This window comes from Actinia tenebrosa, unplaced genomic scaffold, assembly GCF_029948245.1.
Source record: "Actinia tenebrosa isolate PJP-AT-01 unplaced genomic scaffold, QUT_ActTen_1.0 PGA_scaffold1__47_contigs__length_23844297, whole genome shotgun sequence".
In the NCBI taxonomy this organism is placed as follows: Eukaryota; Metazoa; Cnidaria; class Anthozoa; order Actiniaria; family Actiniidae; genus Actinia; species Actinia tenebrosa.
The window spans coordinates 11,130,619-11,146,255 of NW_028292578.1; the positions used below are offsets into that span (position 1 = coordinate 11,130,619).

Below are 15,637 nucleotides of genomic sequence, written 5' to 3' on the forward strand. Positions count from 1 at the left end.
ACATAACCGAGCCTCGTTATGACGTGTCCTGGGAAAAATGGGTTGGGGAGGGGTGTGGCACAATTTCGCATTCCCAATTTTTCTTATTCGTTTATTTTCATTTTCGTGCATCCCCAATTTTGAAGTTAATGAATGATTAGAAGCCAAAAAAGGTTAGTCAAAAATTCTTGCTTTCTTAGCAAAAGCCAAATTGTCCTTTGAACTATGTTTAAGAGCGACTGTCTGTAAAAATCAAACATACGGCGGAAAGGCTCAAATTTTCGAATTCGCTCTACTTTTGGATTTTAGTAGTGCATAATGAAGGAAGAAACGCTGTGTGGTTAGTTTTGAAAAATACTTTTTTGTTTTCGAGAAATAGGGAAAAATCGGTTTGAGCTCCAGGGACGATTTTCGCTGCCAAAAGATGGCTGAAAATTGCTTACTTTCGCTTGGTCCGTGTATCAAAACTATTAATCCAAATAGCCTTCTAATACTTTCTGCCAAAAGTACAACTCTTATTTGCTCAATTAAGAGGAGTTTCATAAAAATCGAACAACTCAGAATTATTTTACACAATAAAAAGGTTAGGGCACTGAGTTACAATGCTGGTCAGTGCATCTCGAAAACTGCGAGTTTCCCTATGTGCCATCCTTCCAAATCTTATGAAATTATAGTCAACAACTATTGGGAAACTACTCTTTTGAAAATGTATTTTTTATTTTGGGGAAATAATTGTGCGCTTTTTGCGAGAGCTTTTATTTTGACTCATTAAATATGCAGAAATCATTGTTTGGCGATTGCGTGACTAAAGACTTCTCGAAATAAATTCCCTTGAAACATCATTGTTTTTCAAATCTAGTCTATACAAATAAAAGAAAACATTAACATACTAACCTTCAACACGAAAAGGTCTTTTCCGTTGCTCCATTCATCGGAGTTATCAAGAAATTAGAATTGGCAACCGTGGCGTTGGCTTGTTTTATGCAACCGATTTCCGAAAATACCATCTATCAGTACCAGTCGACATGCACAGTTCGTGTTTCTTTACAAACAACTAGTCAGATTTCAATAAGAAATATACAGAATAGTATACTAAATTCGATTCCTACAGAGTCCAGTAGGTTATTCTAGCTTCACTGGCAAGTTGTTTAGTTGTTACAGTTGGCGCGAGAAAAGAGCGTACCGTAGTTTCTTCCGGTTCTGTCCATACCCTAGTGGTCTTGGAATTTTATGTATTATCCTTGGCAAGAAAAAGAGTCGAGATATACATTATTATGCCATTTTAACATCAAAAGCCCTTTGTGAGCAATTTTAAAAGTGGTTCTCTCAATAGATTATGGTGGAGTCGGCTAGGGGCACCTGTGCGAACTACTATGCCATACTGCTTCGTTTTGATATATTACATTAAATAATTTTGTTTCCTGTGATTAGTTCCTGCACTAGATTTCTCTTTAAGAAGCCAGCTTGTTGCAAGAGAAATTCCTGTTTTCTTTCTTTCTCCTTCGTTAAAGAACAGTGGTCGGTGCACTATGGTCCCACAACACGATCTGCACGCTGGAATGCTGTCTCGGTATAAGTTTATGACAGTTACTCGCAAACAATTGCCGATCGATCTGTTAAATATTACAGACCAATTTATCAACGCGCTACTGACTAGTAGTTCTTGGAAGAAATAGCCAAAGGTGAATCCCTGGCCTTATACTGTTCTGTATATTTCTTATTGAAATCTGACAAGTTACTGATAGATGGTATTTTCGGAAATCGGTTGCATAAAACAAGCCAACGCCACGGTTGCCAATTCTAATTTCTTGATAACTCCGATGAATGGAGCAACGGAAAAGACCTTTTCGTGTTGAAGGTTAGTATGTTAATGTTTTCTTTTATTTGTATAGACTAGATTTGAAAAACAATGATGTTTCAAGGGAATTTATTTCGAGAAGTCTTTAGTCACGCAATCGCCAAACAATGATTTCTGCATATTTAATGAGTCAAAATAAAAGCTCTCGCAAAAAGCGCACAATTATTTCCCCAAAATAAAAAATACATTTTTCAAAAGAGTAGTTTCCCAATAGTTGTTGACTACAATTTCATAAGATTTGGAAGGATGGCACATAGGGAAACTCGCAGTTTTCGAGATGCACTGACCAGCATTGTAACTCAGTGCCCTTTGCTTTTTATTGTGTAAAATAATTCTGAGTTGTTCGATTTTTATGAAACTCCTCTTAATTGAGCAAATAAGAGTTGTACTTTTGGCAGAAAGTATTAGAAGGCTATTTGGATTAATAGTTTTGATACACGGACCAAGCGAAAGTAAGCAATTTTCAGCCATCTTTTGGCAGCGAAAATCGTCCCTGGAGCTCAAACCGATTTTTCCCTATTTCTCGAAAACAAAAAAGTATTTTTCAAAACTAACCACACAGCGTTTCTTCCTTCATCATGCACTACTAAAATCCAAAAGTAGAGCGAATTCGAAAATTTGAGCCTTTCCACATATTTCTGATTTTGTTTGATTTTTACAGACAGTCGCTCTTAAATATCTTTTAAAAAACTTTGCGTAAGTCCATAAGGACATTTAGTAAACCATTTAAATATAGCACCTTCTTGAAGATCACTAATTTGAAGAAGTTTCCTAAATAAAATTAAATAAATAATAGATAATATAAAAACAGCAATTGAAGATGGGATTCCTGTGTGATATTGGCCGTGAGAGGCTCAGTACTATAACATATAGTCACACATGTTTCACGTGTTTTTCATTCTCACTTTTAACTTTCACAAAACGAGGATTAGAAGCGGAAATTTTGATCGATAAATGCTTTGTTTCCTGTTCAAAAATCATTTTACCACCGTACCATGGTATTTCCGAGGTCAGAGAAGAAATGTCTAACGGTCTTATGCTTTAGTTTGTTGTTTTTAAGTGGTTTCCTGTTCTGTCCAACTTCTTCTTCTCCGGAGTTCAAGAAAGGTGTTAATGGCGGAGTATACTGTGCTGCTTGTACTGCTGTAGCAGCTTTAACTAACCAACTAAGCGTCATACATAACGAGACGTTCGTCAAGTCGTTTGACAGACTGTGTAGGCTTCTGCCAGAACCGATATTCAAGAGTGCTTGTGTTGCTTTGGGAAATTACTATATTCCTCGGATTGTGCAGATTCTGACTAAAGATGTGACTGCAGATGTCATTTGTCACGCTATTGACCTCTGCTACACAGAAAAGGGGCAGCCAACATGCAAGGGCTTTCCTCCTAGAGGAAATTTTGACTCTATCCTTAATGAAGCAAAAAGGAAAATTGCTATCGCACAAGCCAAGGGGAAAGTAAAAATACAAGAGAACCCAAAATCTCCACATTTTGACCCTTGTGTCCTTCCTGGTGTCAGAGAACTTTGTCACCTGTTTAAGAGAGTATTTGATTCTCATCATCCTCTTGTTGATTATGATAATGATTACTTTAGTCCTACGGTTGATGCTTGGCGCGGCACTTCCTGGCGTGGGAGAGACTGTGATGATTTCAACCCTGATGTACGCCCTGGTGCTATTGACCAGGGAGACATTATCCTGGACACTAACTGTAATGGAATTTGGGGAATTCATGATCTACTCACCATGCGAACCAATGAAGAAGTTCTTTGCAAAGGTATATTTTTCTTGTTTTCATAGCTGTCATCTTGATTAAATGTAACAAAAGTCAGATCATTAGTCTCTTGTCATATCAACCAGCATAGCCACCATTTGTTTCATAATTTTATTCTCTTGGAAATGAATGTTTGAAAACCACCAATGTCAGCTGTTTGGTAAAGCCTTGATTTTATCTATTTTAAAATATTTGTCTGCAAATAACAAAGTGGAATAGTACTGATATAGTTTTGGATCATTTTGATGGTATCTAATCAGTTTGATGGTTGATGTTTTACAGATACTGGGTATCAAGGTTTAGTTGTCCTGGGAGATTCAGTGGCTGCTCATTTCCATCTTCCTCCTCAGTGGCTGACAGCTTCAGAAATCAAAGAGTCAGTGTTTGACGAGGCCCCCTTTGTTGTCGGAAATGAAGTTGATTGGCCACAGCTTTCATTGTACACTGGTCATTACAATGTCTCAAGGTGAATAGGCAATTTTATTTAGTGCATTAAGGATTTTACAATTTGGGTCCTAACTGGGACCCCATATTTGGTCAGTTAGGGTCCCACTGTAGAGCATATTTTTTCCATTTCCTCTTTGAGCATCCCCTTGTGAGTTCCCTTGATCATAGGAAAGTTTCTTAATTCTTGACTAACTTTAATCACAGATAATATGCATGTGCTAAGGTAGCAATTAACAATTTAATTTTCTTTGTTAGGTGGAAACTAGAAAAGGGAAATTGCTCTTCGCTTTACTTAAAGCTTTTCAATCGAAATCACTGCAATCACCGTGACTACCAAAACCTTGCCAAAAATGGAGCAGATTCCTTTGATGTCAATAATATCCTTCTCAAGTCACTCAACCGCAACAAGAAAACAGATCAACCAGTGCTTTTATTTTATTCATTAGTTGGAAATGATGTCTGTAATCATTGGCATGATTTTGATCACATGACTACCCCCGAGCAAATGAGAGCCAATCTTCAAAAGACCTTAGATACACTTGACAAACAGCTACCTAAAGGAAGCCATGTTATTGTCGTTGGAATGGTAGATGGCCGAGTATTGTATGATAACTTACACAACCGAATTCATCCAATTGGAAAACTGCGAGGTGATGTTACATACTCCAAGTTTTATGACTTCTTAAACTGCCTTGATATATCTCCGTGTTATGGTTGGATGAACAGTAACGAGACAGTCAGGAACTTTACATCTGAGAGAGCATTTGCCTTGACTGCTGTCATGAAGGATGTTGCAGAGAAGGCTAAATATGAAAGTTTTGACGTGTTCTTTCTAGATAACCCATTTTATGAGGTTATTAAGGTGGGCAATACATACTTTCATAGTTAGGTGCAGGCAGTGTATTATAGGAAGTGAATTTGTATCAAATTCATGGTTCTGCCCCCCCCCCCCCCCTTAATTACTGTTGCTATCATGTCACACAAACTCAACAAATTATCTAGAAAATCTAAGAATTCTCACCCTTTGTCTCGCTTCGATGCAAAGACTTGGCTACCTTTCAAGATGGCGCAGGGATTATGAAAGGGACTATTGTTTACTGTCCTGTGAAAATAAGAGAATATTGACTTGTATTTCTGTACAGAGAAAACCTCATTGAGCCACCTTAATTCTGTTTTTGTTATTGTTGTTTTCTTTAAGGAATGGGTTGCTGGAGGCCATGAAATCTGGGAGCTTATAGAACCCTCAGATGGGTTTCATCCAAGACTGATAGCGGAGTCATTAACAGCAGATATAGCATGGAAGATCTTGGAGTCAAAATTGCCGCATGTGTTGGGAAAGATAAATCCAAATAATGACAAAATAGTGGAGATGTTTGGAAACCAGGGAGGATACTAAGTCTATAACAGGTATTTGAATTAAAAATAAAGTCTTACAAAAATCAAATAGTAATATTTGATATAACTTATGGATGGATTGATTTATGGAAGAAAATCGTAACAATAGAGTAATTAATGGGTTAATTAATGATGATTGCTTTATGAGTTAATTAAATTACTTTATCCACCTTTCAGTTTTGAATGATCCCATTTTAAATATAAAAGCCTTTGCAACATATTAAGCCATAGCTTTAATTAATATAGTTGGAAATTATATTAATTAATATATAATGAATTATATGCTATATTTTTTTACTATTTTGTAACCCAATTCCTAGTATACTTTTTTGATTTTGTATGTTTTTTTTTAATACTTGTACACACATCGTAATTTATTTATATGTGACAGTGTAAATGGACTATTATAACATATACTGTCTAGTCAAATAACAGCAAATGTACAGGCAATTTCACAGGATTTCAGAATTGACATTGTTGTTTGTATGGTGTTAACTGTGGGATCTGCTCATTTGCTCATCGATGACATTGTGAACTTGTAATGATATTAATATAACATTAAATAAAGAGTTTGTATAAAAGAATGTACCCACGAATATGTCATTAATCTATTTGGTTATTCAGTATCACACGCTGATCTGAGTGGTGCAGATATAGTAATGATGCCACTACAAATATGAGTTGCATGAAGCCTGCATAAATTGACCACAACAGCATTAGAGAGAGAGAGAGAGAAGGGAAGGGGGGGGGGGGGGGTGGGCTATACCTAGTTACAATAGTAAGACAATTGGTGCTAATTAATTGAACAAAAAGTGTGCAAGAGATTCTGGTAGTAAGCTGTTGTAGTCAATGACACGATCATGTTTTCTATAAAACAAAAGAATTGCATGCTCATTTGCAGTTGGTCTATTCATATCAATCTTACAGTCAGTGTTTAAACGCTCAAAGGTGTGCGCGTGTCAGTTTTACAACAATACAGTTAATAGCTAGTGCTTGTCACTTTGTCCATCTTTCATGGTTCTCTTAAAAGCTGGCACACTAATAAACTTCTTCCCTCGAAGTTCTTTAATGTCCATATTAGGCATATCAATTGGTACAAGCAGCCTGTTTCCATAGCGATATGCAAATCTGATGTCTAATGGTGCGCCCTTGGATTTTAAGTCTCTGATTGCTTGCATTCCTGGATAATTCTGAGATGAATACCTTGCCTTGTTAAATCTAGGATTGATGAATGTTTTTGTTGCTTGGAGATGTTGGGCTGGCAATGTCTTGTATGATGTTTTTCCTGGTTGCAAGTACATGGCCCTTTGTTGGAAACTCAAGGTATTCTTCAAGGATTCACCTTTGGCCCCCAAAGGTAAATTTTGCAGGCCTTTGCTGTTCTTGGGATGAGCTTTGCTATATGCCAGTGATATTTTTTTAAGATAAGCCTGTAAATTTTTGAGATTGTACTGGATTTTCGTACCCTGTTTGAATCCTTTTCCATAAAGGGGGTTCTGCAAGGCTCCATACTTGGGCCCATAAATATAATTAGATACTTTGGGACTTTTTGGGCTTGCAATAGAAGGAAGTGATAGTCTCTGGCCAGTTAGGTGAGGAACATGTTTCATATTGTTTACGACAGCTTTTCTAGTTCCACAGCACTCTTGTGGGCAGCTCACTGAACAAAACTCAGCACAGTCATCTGAACAGTCCGGGGTCACAAAGTAACCTGGCGTGCTGCAGCATTCCGGTGTGCATTGAGGATAGCACGAAAATGGACACGTTGCCGGACATGAATAACCTTGGTTCGAATAACTGACTTCCGGTTGACTTACTTCCGGTTGTTTAACTTCCGGTTGTTTAACTTCCGGTTGTTTGACTTCCGCGTGGCTTACTTCCGGTTGCGACTCTTGATGATTGACATCCGATTGCAGCGCGTCTTGCTGGAGGCTTGGTTGTTTATTCCAGCAACACTGCTCAGTACATTGTGGTAAACAAGATGAGTCGCAGTTACCCGGACATGTTGATGGTGGTGGTGGCTGTAATGGTTTAATGTAATGATGATGATGGATTGTTGTTGTAATAGGAGTGGTATGAAAGGAGCAACAGCTCACTTGACAACCGGTTGGGAAGCACTGCGTTGGGTTCGAGCACGGTTGTGGACACTGGCTTTGCAATGCTGGCTGGTGTGGACGAGTTAGTTTTAGGTATCCATATGGTAGAGTACCTGCGAAACAAAACCCAAGTTAGACTCAGTTCTGAAGTTACATCTGGCATGTACAATGCTTAACAAGAGCACGCGCGGAGTCCATCAAAGTGTTTTCACGACATTCCCGATAGCAAGTATCCTTGAACACTTTGCAGTCTGACAATGTGATGCAAACACTTCACTGACGTCGACCAAAACCTTATTTCATCACGAACAAACATTTTAAGATTCCTTGCGTGCTTGAGAAGCACTGTTAAAGCAGTCTAACGATTCTTACCAGCCGCAACATAATCACGCGATATGTCGAGTTCTCCTAGTTTCCCCATGGCAACAGCTGACGTCAGTTTGTCGAGGTGACCTGGGCCTTCCCTTGCGAAGATCAGTCCAATAGTAGCAATGACACTTCCATTGCTAAAATTACGAGGGGAAAATATTGTGTTTTTACGACTTCTTAATAGGTTCACTGAATCTTTCTGCCGCAACATCAGGTGTTTTACGGTCCACTCATCATTTGGCTTCAATAAGTTTACAAATAATTATATGAGCAAAGTATTGCGCACTAATCTCTGCACGTAACTGCAAGGAGTATAAAGAGTTAAATACCGTAATGATGAAAGCTGTACTTCTTGAAACTCATCGTCATCTTCGTAAAGCTGCAGGATCTGACAACAAAAATGAAATAGCTTTAGCCAGATCCACACTAGTGCATATGCACATTCGTAAAAAGAACGGAACGTTTTGATTCCTTGTGCTTACCCTTATGGTACGCTTATGTCTTTAGTGCCTTTTTTATATATCTTATATATCTTATACATCTTTATGGTTATTCTGATCACTAATATTACTTCAAGGCAGTACTTACCGCGGATGTTATTGCGATTCGAATCTCATCAAACTCTTTACTCGATGGGTAAGCCATCTTTTCCGTGTACTGAATCTTTGGAAACCGTAACTCTACTTTAAAATCCTTGCCTGAAAATGAATACCAATATTTTCAGTCTTTATTTTACATCTATTTCGAAAAACGTTTGTCCTATTCAAAGGACATAGGAGATAGATCATTACGAGATTCAAGAATAGCTGAGATACCTTCAAGGAAACGGAGGTTATTGATATATTGTGGTAAAAAATCTCGATTAATTATGTTTAAATGCATATTTGTAATTTCTTTTGGTCTTGAAATAACCTAAGGGACATTAGCCTATCACCCATGCCCTTAAGCTCCGAGAACCATTCTTGAAACAGGTGTATATAAGCAACTAGATCAGTCAGTACAACACTGATTGTTAATAATATATATTTCTGTCTGTCTCACCAAATTTCGGAGGTTTCACTTTCATTCCCGCCGTAGCATCTGCTTTGGGTGGAGAACCCGGGCTCTTGTTGTCATGACTACTAGACATTGATTGATCGTTACCATTGTTTCCATCTGGTTTAAGAGCAGCGAGTTCCATAGCAACATCTTTACCAGAATTATTTTTGTTGTCATTACTTTTAACGATTGACGACGAAGACGAAGACTGGGAAGACAAAGACGAAGAAGATGGTTCTTTTTCGCCCAAACTTGAATCGGAAGAATTTCCTGTTGTCATGGGAACTGATGAATCAGGAGCTTTTGTTGTTGTTATGGTGATAACAGGCTCAGAGCTGGCATTGTCATCAGGTTTGTGAGAAGCTTCGTTTTGTGAAGTTGCTGTTTCTTCTGGTTTGTCTTCTGCAGTGAACATGTCTTGAGGATCTTCTTGATTGAGGGTAAGAACAACTGAAACAACACACAATAAACCTCATTAATTAACATGGCTAATGTTTTTAGCACTGTTTTTTAGCTGTTTTTGTTTTGAATCTCCTGGCACCAGCATCGCTGTTTTTTAACCTGCGTAGCGGCCGCGGCGCTAATCCCCTAGAGCGCAGTTACGCAGGCTACTTTTTTTTGCTATTTTTGCCTTGTCTTACTTAATGCTGTTGTTTTTGCTGTTGTTGTTAATGCTTCTGATAGTATATTTTTATTGCGTCTGTTCGTTCGTTTTGTCGTTGCTCTTGCTGTTTTTGACGTTCGTCAGTGAATGTACTAAATGTAATGACTTTTAATTAAGAATATGTAAACCGACTTCCAAGCATTTTTAGCTTTCTAGTTATTTTTGGAAGTTGGTACCCTTCAATCTGTTTAATATAAATAATGTATCAAATTAGAAAATAATGTCATAATGGGTACAAATAAAGTTCTTCTACTGTTCTTGCCGTTCTTTGACTCGTCTATTGTTGCTATTACTGATTTTGTTGTATTGTTTTCTATTCCAGTTTTTATTACTGCTACGGTTGCCGATTGATATGCGCAGTTTTTCGCCTGCCATCTAAAACATTTCATCACCAAACTCAATCAACAAACCATCTGGATTTCCCTTGGGAGTGTAGCGAGCTACCAGAAAGAAATTCCCTGATTTACTCTTCGCTGTTCCGACACCAAGTTCTTTGGTCTTCTTCCACACGAGTTGACTGAAGTGATCTAGAAAATGAAAACCACATCACTTGAATAACAAGAGAATACAAATCGGAAAGCCCATTGGAAGAATAGCCAAGAAAGTGGCTATGGTGACACATAGTTAAACATCTTGTTCAGAACAAGCTTCTTGCGCAGAACAAACCAAAATAATGAAAATAATTGATAATAATGATTAATAATTACCTGTGTTTTTGTTTTCCTGCGGATTTTTCAAGTCATAATTCTTCAGTTCCGAGTACCAGTTTTCCACGGCTCTGTCACATGCCTCAGAGGGGTCTCCACCGTACATATAGAAGATATTCTCTCCTTCTTGTGTGGTTGGATCTCTTTCCATCTGGTCAATTGCTGCTAGATGGTTGGCCCAATTCTGAGCCTCCTCTGCGAGCTCACCGGACCATTTCAAGGGTGGTGCTCCATGCCGGGTCCTATATTCATTATGGGCTTTCAGGCAGCTGTTTGAAAGGGCCTCTGGGTCGGTGGCAAGAACTACAAGAGGATTATTAATGTAAGTAAAAAGGTTTAAGAAACGCAGGTTTTTACCAAGTTAGTTAAATACGCTGAAATAACTATTTTTTCAAGTGAGGTGTCTTCTTTGTTTAAGACCGCATTGACTACGAAGATAAATAATCATGGGCACATTCATGGAGGCGTTGTTTTGTCGTTTACTGTATGCCACCCTTTATATTGTTATATTACCGCTGACTAGCAGCACAGTAGACTCTTCACTTGATTTCTCTTACTCACTCAATCTTATCCATAGCTGTCCAAAAACCTTATGACACTTAACGCGCGAATACATCACGATTAACTCGCGGTTTACGCACGAATAAACCACGACATTCGCCATTGTTCTCGTATATAAATTCATTGAAATTCTGACTTCGAAATGTCTTACTTTTATTTGACATTAAATCAAATATTCTGAAACATAATCAATCACGATCATGTGTTTTTTATTTTCATAACGTTAAGATATATATATTTTTAATTGACGTCAAGAAAATGTGTCCGTGTTCGTCACTTATTAGTCACAAAACAAAGGTGCACTCTCAATTGAGAACTAGTTAAAATATATATATTTTTATCGTAAATAGTTATTTGACAGACAAACCGTCTAAGAACAGGATCAAAAAGTTTTTGAATTTTATATGCGATCCTTTCGTGAATGTAGTATTCTATAGGAAGTTCTAAGTGTGATTAAGTTAATTGAAATACTTGAAGTTGCAGTAAAAATACAAATGTTTGGAATACCTTTTACGAGTGATCCGGTGAAGATCGATAGCAAAAGTAGAAACATTGCTCACGTTCAGGGGACAAATTGGAACGAACCGCAACAAGTTATGTACGTAGCTAGCTATCACTACACAAGAACAGGTTACACACATCAATTATGAACGTTCTTTCCACCGTATTGCCCTGGGATTACTGCACCTGTAGATTTCATGACCTTCAAACCGGTTTACAATAAGAAGATTAATCGTGCGTTACCGTTTGTGTGAACAGATTGTTTTTGTTACAAGTAGATTGTTTATGTAGTCTACTATTAACCCTGACTTTGACCAGCCCAGAGGTGGTTTCGAGGCTCGGTCTGTGAGTTAGCCATGCCCTGACTTAGATCAGTCCAGAGGTGGTTTCGAGGCTCGGTCTGTGAGTTAGCCATACCCTGACTTAGATCCGCCCAGAGGTTGCTTAAGAGTTCAATCTGTGAATTAGCCTTGCCCTGACTCATGCATATCAGCCCAGAGGTTGTTTCAGGGTTTGATCTGTGAGTTAGCCATGCCCTGACTCATGCAGATCAGCTCAGAGGTTGTTTCGGGGTTCAACGGACCTAGGATTTAGCTGTGCCCTGACACTGAAAATTAATTTATCTCGCACTTCGGAATTTAAGGCCCGAATCTCAGAATTCGAGATTAAATATGAAATTTGGGATCCAAAATGTGACATCCGAAATCTAAGATTCTAACCGGAATTCAACATGCGAAATTCGGAATAAAAAGCATGAAATGCGCAATTATCGAAGAGACGAAATTTCAAAAATCTAAAGTTTGGAATCCGTAAGTAGATTAGGCCGCGGGTCGTAAATATCGAAGGCGCAGATATTTTGGCACGCTGGACATAAATATCGAAGACGCGCAAATTGAACAAAACTTTGTAGTGGGATCCCTGTTGTTTTTGACGGGTCGATAAATAATGAATAAAGAAAAATCTAAAGAAAAAAGAATAACAAGAAACTGATATCACTTCTATGATTATTTATTTTCTCAAGAAACAAAAAACATTTCTTGAAGTCCGTCGACATGGTAATATTTTCTTCGCTAAAGGAAAGAACGTTCTAATGGAGACAAGTCTACCATATCTTATTTCATGGTTCGTTATGTTCTCGTCCTTGCAACATCGTAAGTATAAAGACAAGCTACCAGTAACCCTGTTCTGGTTGGGTAAATTCTAATTGCTTTCCAGCAGTCTTTTTGTTTTGTTTTGTCTCTTGTAAAGTCTAAACAAACCTTTCAAATGTTGAGAATTTAACCAGAAAATGGGTACCAAAGTACTCTGAAATCTATGATCTTTTGTTCAGGTTTAACGCGAGTATTTCTCTTCTAGTGGTTACAGGAAAACATTGATTTCTTTTCATTTTTTATGATATTTTGTTATTTTCACACCTTAACAGAATAGAGGTTGGAGATTTTCTAGCCAAAATATTCGTGTTTTTCACAATTTATTTTCCCATTTCATGGTTGTGTTTTGCTGTTATAGTATAGTAACAGTCACCTTGGTAACTTAGGTCTGGATATCTCACCTCTGGGCAGGGACTCGGCTTAGATTTGTGCTCGATTCCTTGGATCAGCATCGCATATGAGTAGGGTTTGTTAGGGCTCTCACTTGATTCGAAGGGGTTTTCTCTGCCGGGATTCTCCGGAGCCGGTTTTCCTCCCTCCACAAAACCTAATACGCTAAATTCCAATCCGATCTGTGAGTTGCCGTGTCGTAATTTTCCCATTTCATCATCCCATTTCAGGGTATCGATAAAATTTGAAGGGAAACTACATTTATGTTCACTTGAGTAAAAAAATTCCGTCAACTATCCAGTCAATGGAGACCTGCCCCTCGAAACAAGCATGGGTGCTTAATGTGAAATTAATGCGAAATTATAAAAACATTTAAATAGCGTATTAAACGTCCGGACAATTCAGTTTCAGACGTGCGAGGAATGCCCGCTGGCGGTGCTCTCCCACCAGGGATCGGTGCAGTGGTGAGTATTTATCCTAAGGGAGGGGAGGGTTAGGACAAAACACCACATCAAGTGGCCAGGGTGGTTCTTGAAGTTGTTACTCATACATTTTAGTAAACCAAATTTTCTAAGCATGCGCAGTTTGTTTTACAAGCTTTCTTCTCACTGTCCATCCACAGAGAAAAGTTATAGCTTGTGAAGATCAAAAGGCTTACATCACATGTGCCAACATATTCAACAGCATTGATATCGTGTCAGCCATGTTTGGCAGGAAGGACCCCATGGTGTGTCTTACACCTGGACAAGATCCTGCCTCCCCCTGCACAGAACAAGAAGAACAAATAAAACAAGAAGTGAAGGATCTGTGTCAGGGAGAGAACAAGTGCGAGGTGTCTGCGTCAAATGATCTACTTGCTATGGAGGGGACAGTCATTTGTCCTAATGTAATGAAATACCTGGAAGTCAAATATAGGTGCGTGAGTGATGTTTGTGACGTTGCATGGGTAGAATTCGTTAATGAGGGACATAGTTTAAACCTTGGTCCAAAATAGAGACCCAACTTTTTTACATGATGGGTGTTATAAAGTACCCTCAACCCTGTTGAAATACTGGGTGTCTATAGTAACTATTCGTATACACTAGTATACATGCAAACAGACAGTACCTTTATTTCTGCGATTTGACTTTTAGTTTTGGAGATATTTGAGGACAAAATCTAGGATATCATTTCCAGAGGTGATCGGTACCGAGTAACCCCACCCCTCCCCTCTAAGTCAGAGCCTGTAAGATGACAATCGTTATCCTTGACGTTGACCTTTTCATATATCGTTGAAGGTGTATGCCGAAAACAGCTATCGCTGAAAACGAAGGCGAAGTAACAACTAATGCAGTGACCGAATTAGTCGGTGGCGCAACGTCATCGGCTTCTTCATCATCATCGTTATCATCAAACGAAGCTGAAGTCGTAACATCAATATCATCCTCTGCTTCCGCATCAGCATCAGCTTCGTCATCATCATCATCATCATCATCATCATCATCATCATCATCTCCAGAGTCAGAAGTACAAGTGCTTCTCGATTCTTCTCCTGTCACCCGATCAGAGAATAACGTAGTTGAACAACTGGGAGTCGACCAATCACATTCATCCCCCCAGACCTCTCAAGAAGTTACCGAGTCCATGGCACAAATGGCGCACAACGATAACCGCGCGGAGGAGATGGTATTATCCCCAAACTCCATCGCTGAGACGATTAAGAAGTCCAAAATTGAACAAGTACCGGAAGAGACTGAGAGCGAGATCGAAGAGAAGGAAGAGACGAATGGATCTGGGATAGATGAAATGGACGAGGGAAGCGGTTATATGTATTAAATTACATTTCTATATGTATATTATATATCTATTATTCATATTATTAAGTATTATTTGTATGTTGGAGAAATAAAGATTTTCTTAAAATAAACTCTGTGACATTTTTCTTCAAAAAGATTCTTTGTGAGAAGAAATAAAAACTGTTGGTCTCGACCTTTTTTGCTCCAGTTTTAGTAACCAGGCCTGAATGTGTAACCAGGCCTAGTTTGTGATCGAGGCTGTAGTTTATTGAGTAGTGCACAGTTGTATAAAGAAAATATTGTCTGCTGAATGGATGATATTTATCGGTGCAAATGTAATGTCCTCGACAGGCTAGAGTACACACTCTATCGGCACCACTGTAAATATGTAAAGCATTAAAATTTGTCTTTGCGAAATTACGAGTTCTCGAGGCTTGGTACCAAAGTCAGACCACAAAGCATCGCGCTCCTATGATTACTCGTACGTAGCAGTAAAATGGCTTCCTATTGTTCTTTAGCATCCAACACAAGGCATACAGGGAACAGCGACACACTTTACAAGATTTTGTGTAAATTCTTACAATAAAAAATTCTACATTAGCGAGAGTTATTTTATATAAGCCTTTTCATAGTTTAAGAATCGATTCCACTGCGCATGCGATTTTATCCCGATTTTCTCACCTTCTTTTGTTTAATTAAGAACAAAAGAAGGTTTAGACAAAAGAAAGTGAGAAATTCGGGATAAATTCGCATGCGCAGTGGAGTCGATTCTTAAACTATGAAAAGGCTTATTGTGTACACTCAGATATAAAAATTAAGATGCTGCCTTCCTCTCTTTTTTTCGCTACTTTTGAGGATTTCTGGCAATCAATCTGAATAAGTTCAACTCATGTATTCACCTAGTTTAAGAGGTTTGCTTACCCGCCAAAACGA

The 15,637-nt window shown here is 38.3% G+C and overlaps 3 protein-coding genes across 4 annotated transcripts; 2 read left to right on the top strand and 1 right to left on the bottom strand.

The window, feature by feature from the left end:
* The first annotated feature begins 2,731 nt into the window (after nt 1–2,731).
* Nucleotides 2,732–6,040, top strand: LOC116294129 (acyloxyacyl hydrolase). The gene is made up of 4 exons (XM_031701664.2): nt 2,732–3,613; nt 3,893–4,076; nt 4,313–4,919; nt 5,256–6,040. The coding sequence occupies exons 1-4, from the start codon at nt 2,833–2,835 to the stop codon at nt 5,451–5,453; spliced, it is 1,770 nt and encodes a 589-aa protein (XP_031557524.1). The 5' UTR covers nt 2,732–2,832; the 3' UTR covers nt 5,454–6,040.
* A 173-nt stretch (nt 6,041–6,213) lies between these two features.
* On the bottom strand, nt 6,214–11,504 carry LOC116294126 (uncharacterized). Its single transcript, XM_031701659.2, has 8 exons — nt 11,395–11,504; nt 10,327–10,629; nt 10,030–10,146; nt 8,959–9,405; nt 8,506–8,615; nt 8,247–8,305; nt 7,921–8,054; nt 6,214–7,661 (listed from the first exon to the last, which is right to left on the bottom strand). Exons 1-8 carry the CDS (start codon nt 11,438–11,440, stop codon nt 6,439–6,441), a joined length of 2,439 nt encoding a protein of 812 aa, XP_031557519.2. The 5' UTR covers nt 11,441–11,504; the 3' UTR covers nt 6,214–6,438.
* On the top strand, nt 10,554–14,835 carry LOC116294124 (uncharacterized). 2 transcript variants are annotated; one of them, XM_031701658.2, is made up of 5 exons: nt 10,554–10,648; nt 12,410–12,539; nt 13,335–13,393; nt 13,552–13,844; nt 14,207–14,835. In XM_031701658.2, the coding sequence occupies exons 2-5, from the start codon at nt 12,479–12,481 to the stop codon at nt 14,742–14,744; spliced, it is 951 nt and encodes a 316-aa protein (XP_031557518.1). In that variant the 5' UTR covers nt 10,554–10,648; nt 12,410–12,478; the 3' UTR covers nt 14,745–14,835. The 2 variants fall into 2 exon arrangements, with proteins under 2 accessions (XP_031557518.1, XP_031557517.1); XM_031701657.2 differs by lacking the exon at nt 10,554–10,648 and having other exon boundaries at nt 12,148–12,539.
* Nucleotides 14,836–15,637: the final 802 nt, after the last annotated feature.

Bases quoted from the DNA above. Each gene is read 5' to 3' on its own strand.
- LOC116294129 (XM_031701664.2), top strand. From the start codon at position 2,833: ATGGTATTTCCGAGGTCAGAGAAGAAATGTCTAACGGTCTTATGCTTT. The intron at 3,614-3,892 runs GTATATTTTTCT...GATGTTTTACAG, and splicing joins TGAAGAAGTTCTTTGCAAAG to ATACTGGGTATCAAGGTTTA. The intron at 4,920-5,255 runs GTGGGCAATACA...GTTTTCTTTAAG, and splicing joins CATTTTATGAGGTTATTAAG to GAATGGGTTGCTGGAGGCCA.
- LOC116294126 (XM_031701659.2), bottom strand. From the start codon at position 11,440: ATGTTTCTACTTTTGCTATCGATCTTCACCGGATCACTCGTAAAAG. The intron at 10,630-11,394 runs GTATTCCAAACA...ATCCTCTTGTAG, and splicing joins CACCGGATCACTCGTAAAAG to TTCTTGCCACCGACCCAGAG. The intron at 9,406-10,029 runs GTTTGTTGATTG...GTGTTGTTTCAG, and splicing joins TCCCAAGGGAAATCCAGATG to TTGTTCTTACCCTCAATCAA.
- LOC116294124 (XM_031701657.2), top strand. From the start codon at position 12,389: ATGATTATTTATTTTCTCAAGAAACAAAAAACATTTCTTGAAGTCCGT. The intron at 13,394-13,551 runs GTGAGTATTTAT...GTCCATCCACAG, and splicing joins CACCAGGGATCGGTGCAGTG to AGAAAAGTTATAGCTTGTGA. The intron at 13,845-14,206 runs GTGCGTGAGTGA...ATATCGTTGAAG, and splicing joins TACCTGGAAGTCAAATATAG to GTGTATGCCGAAAACAGCTA.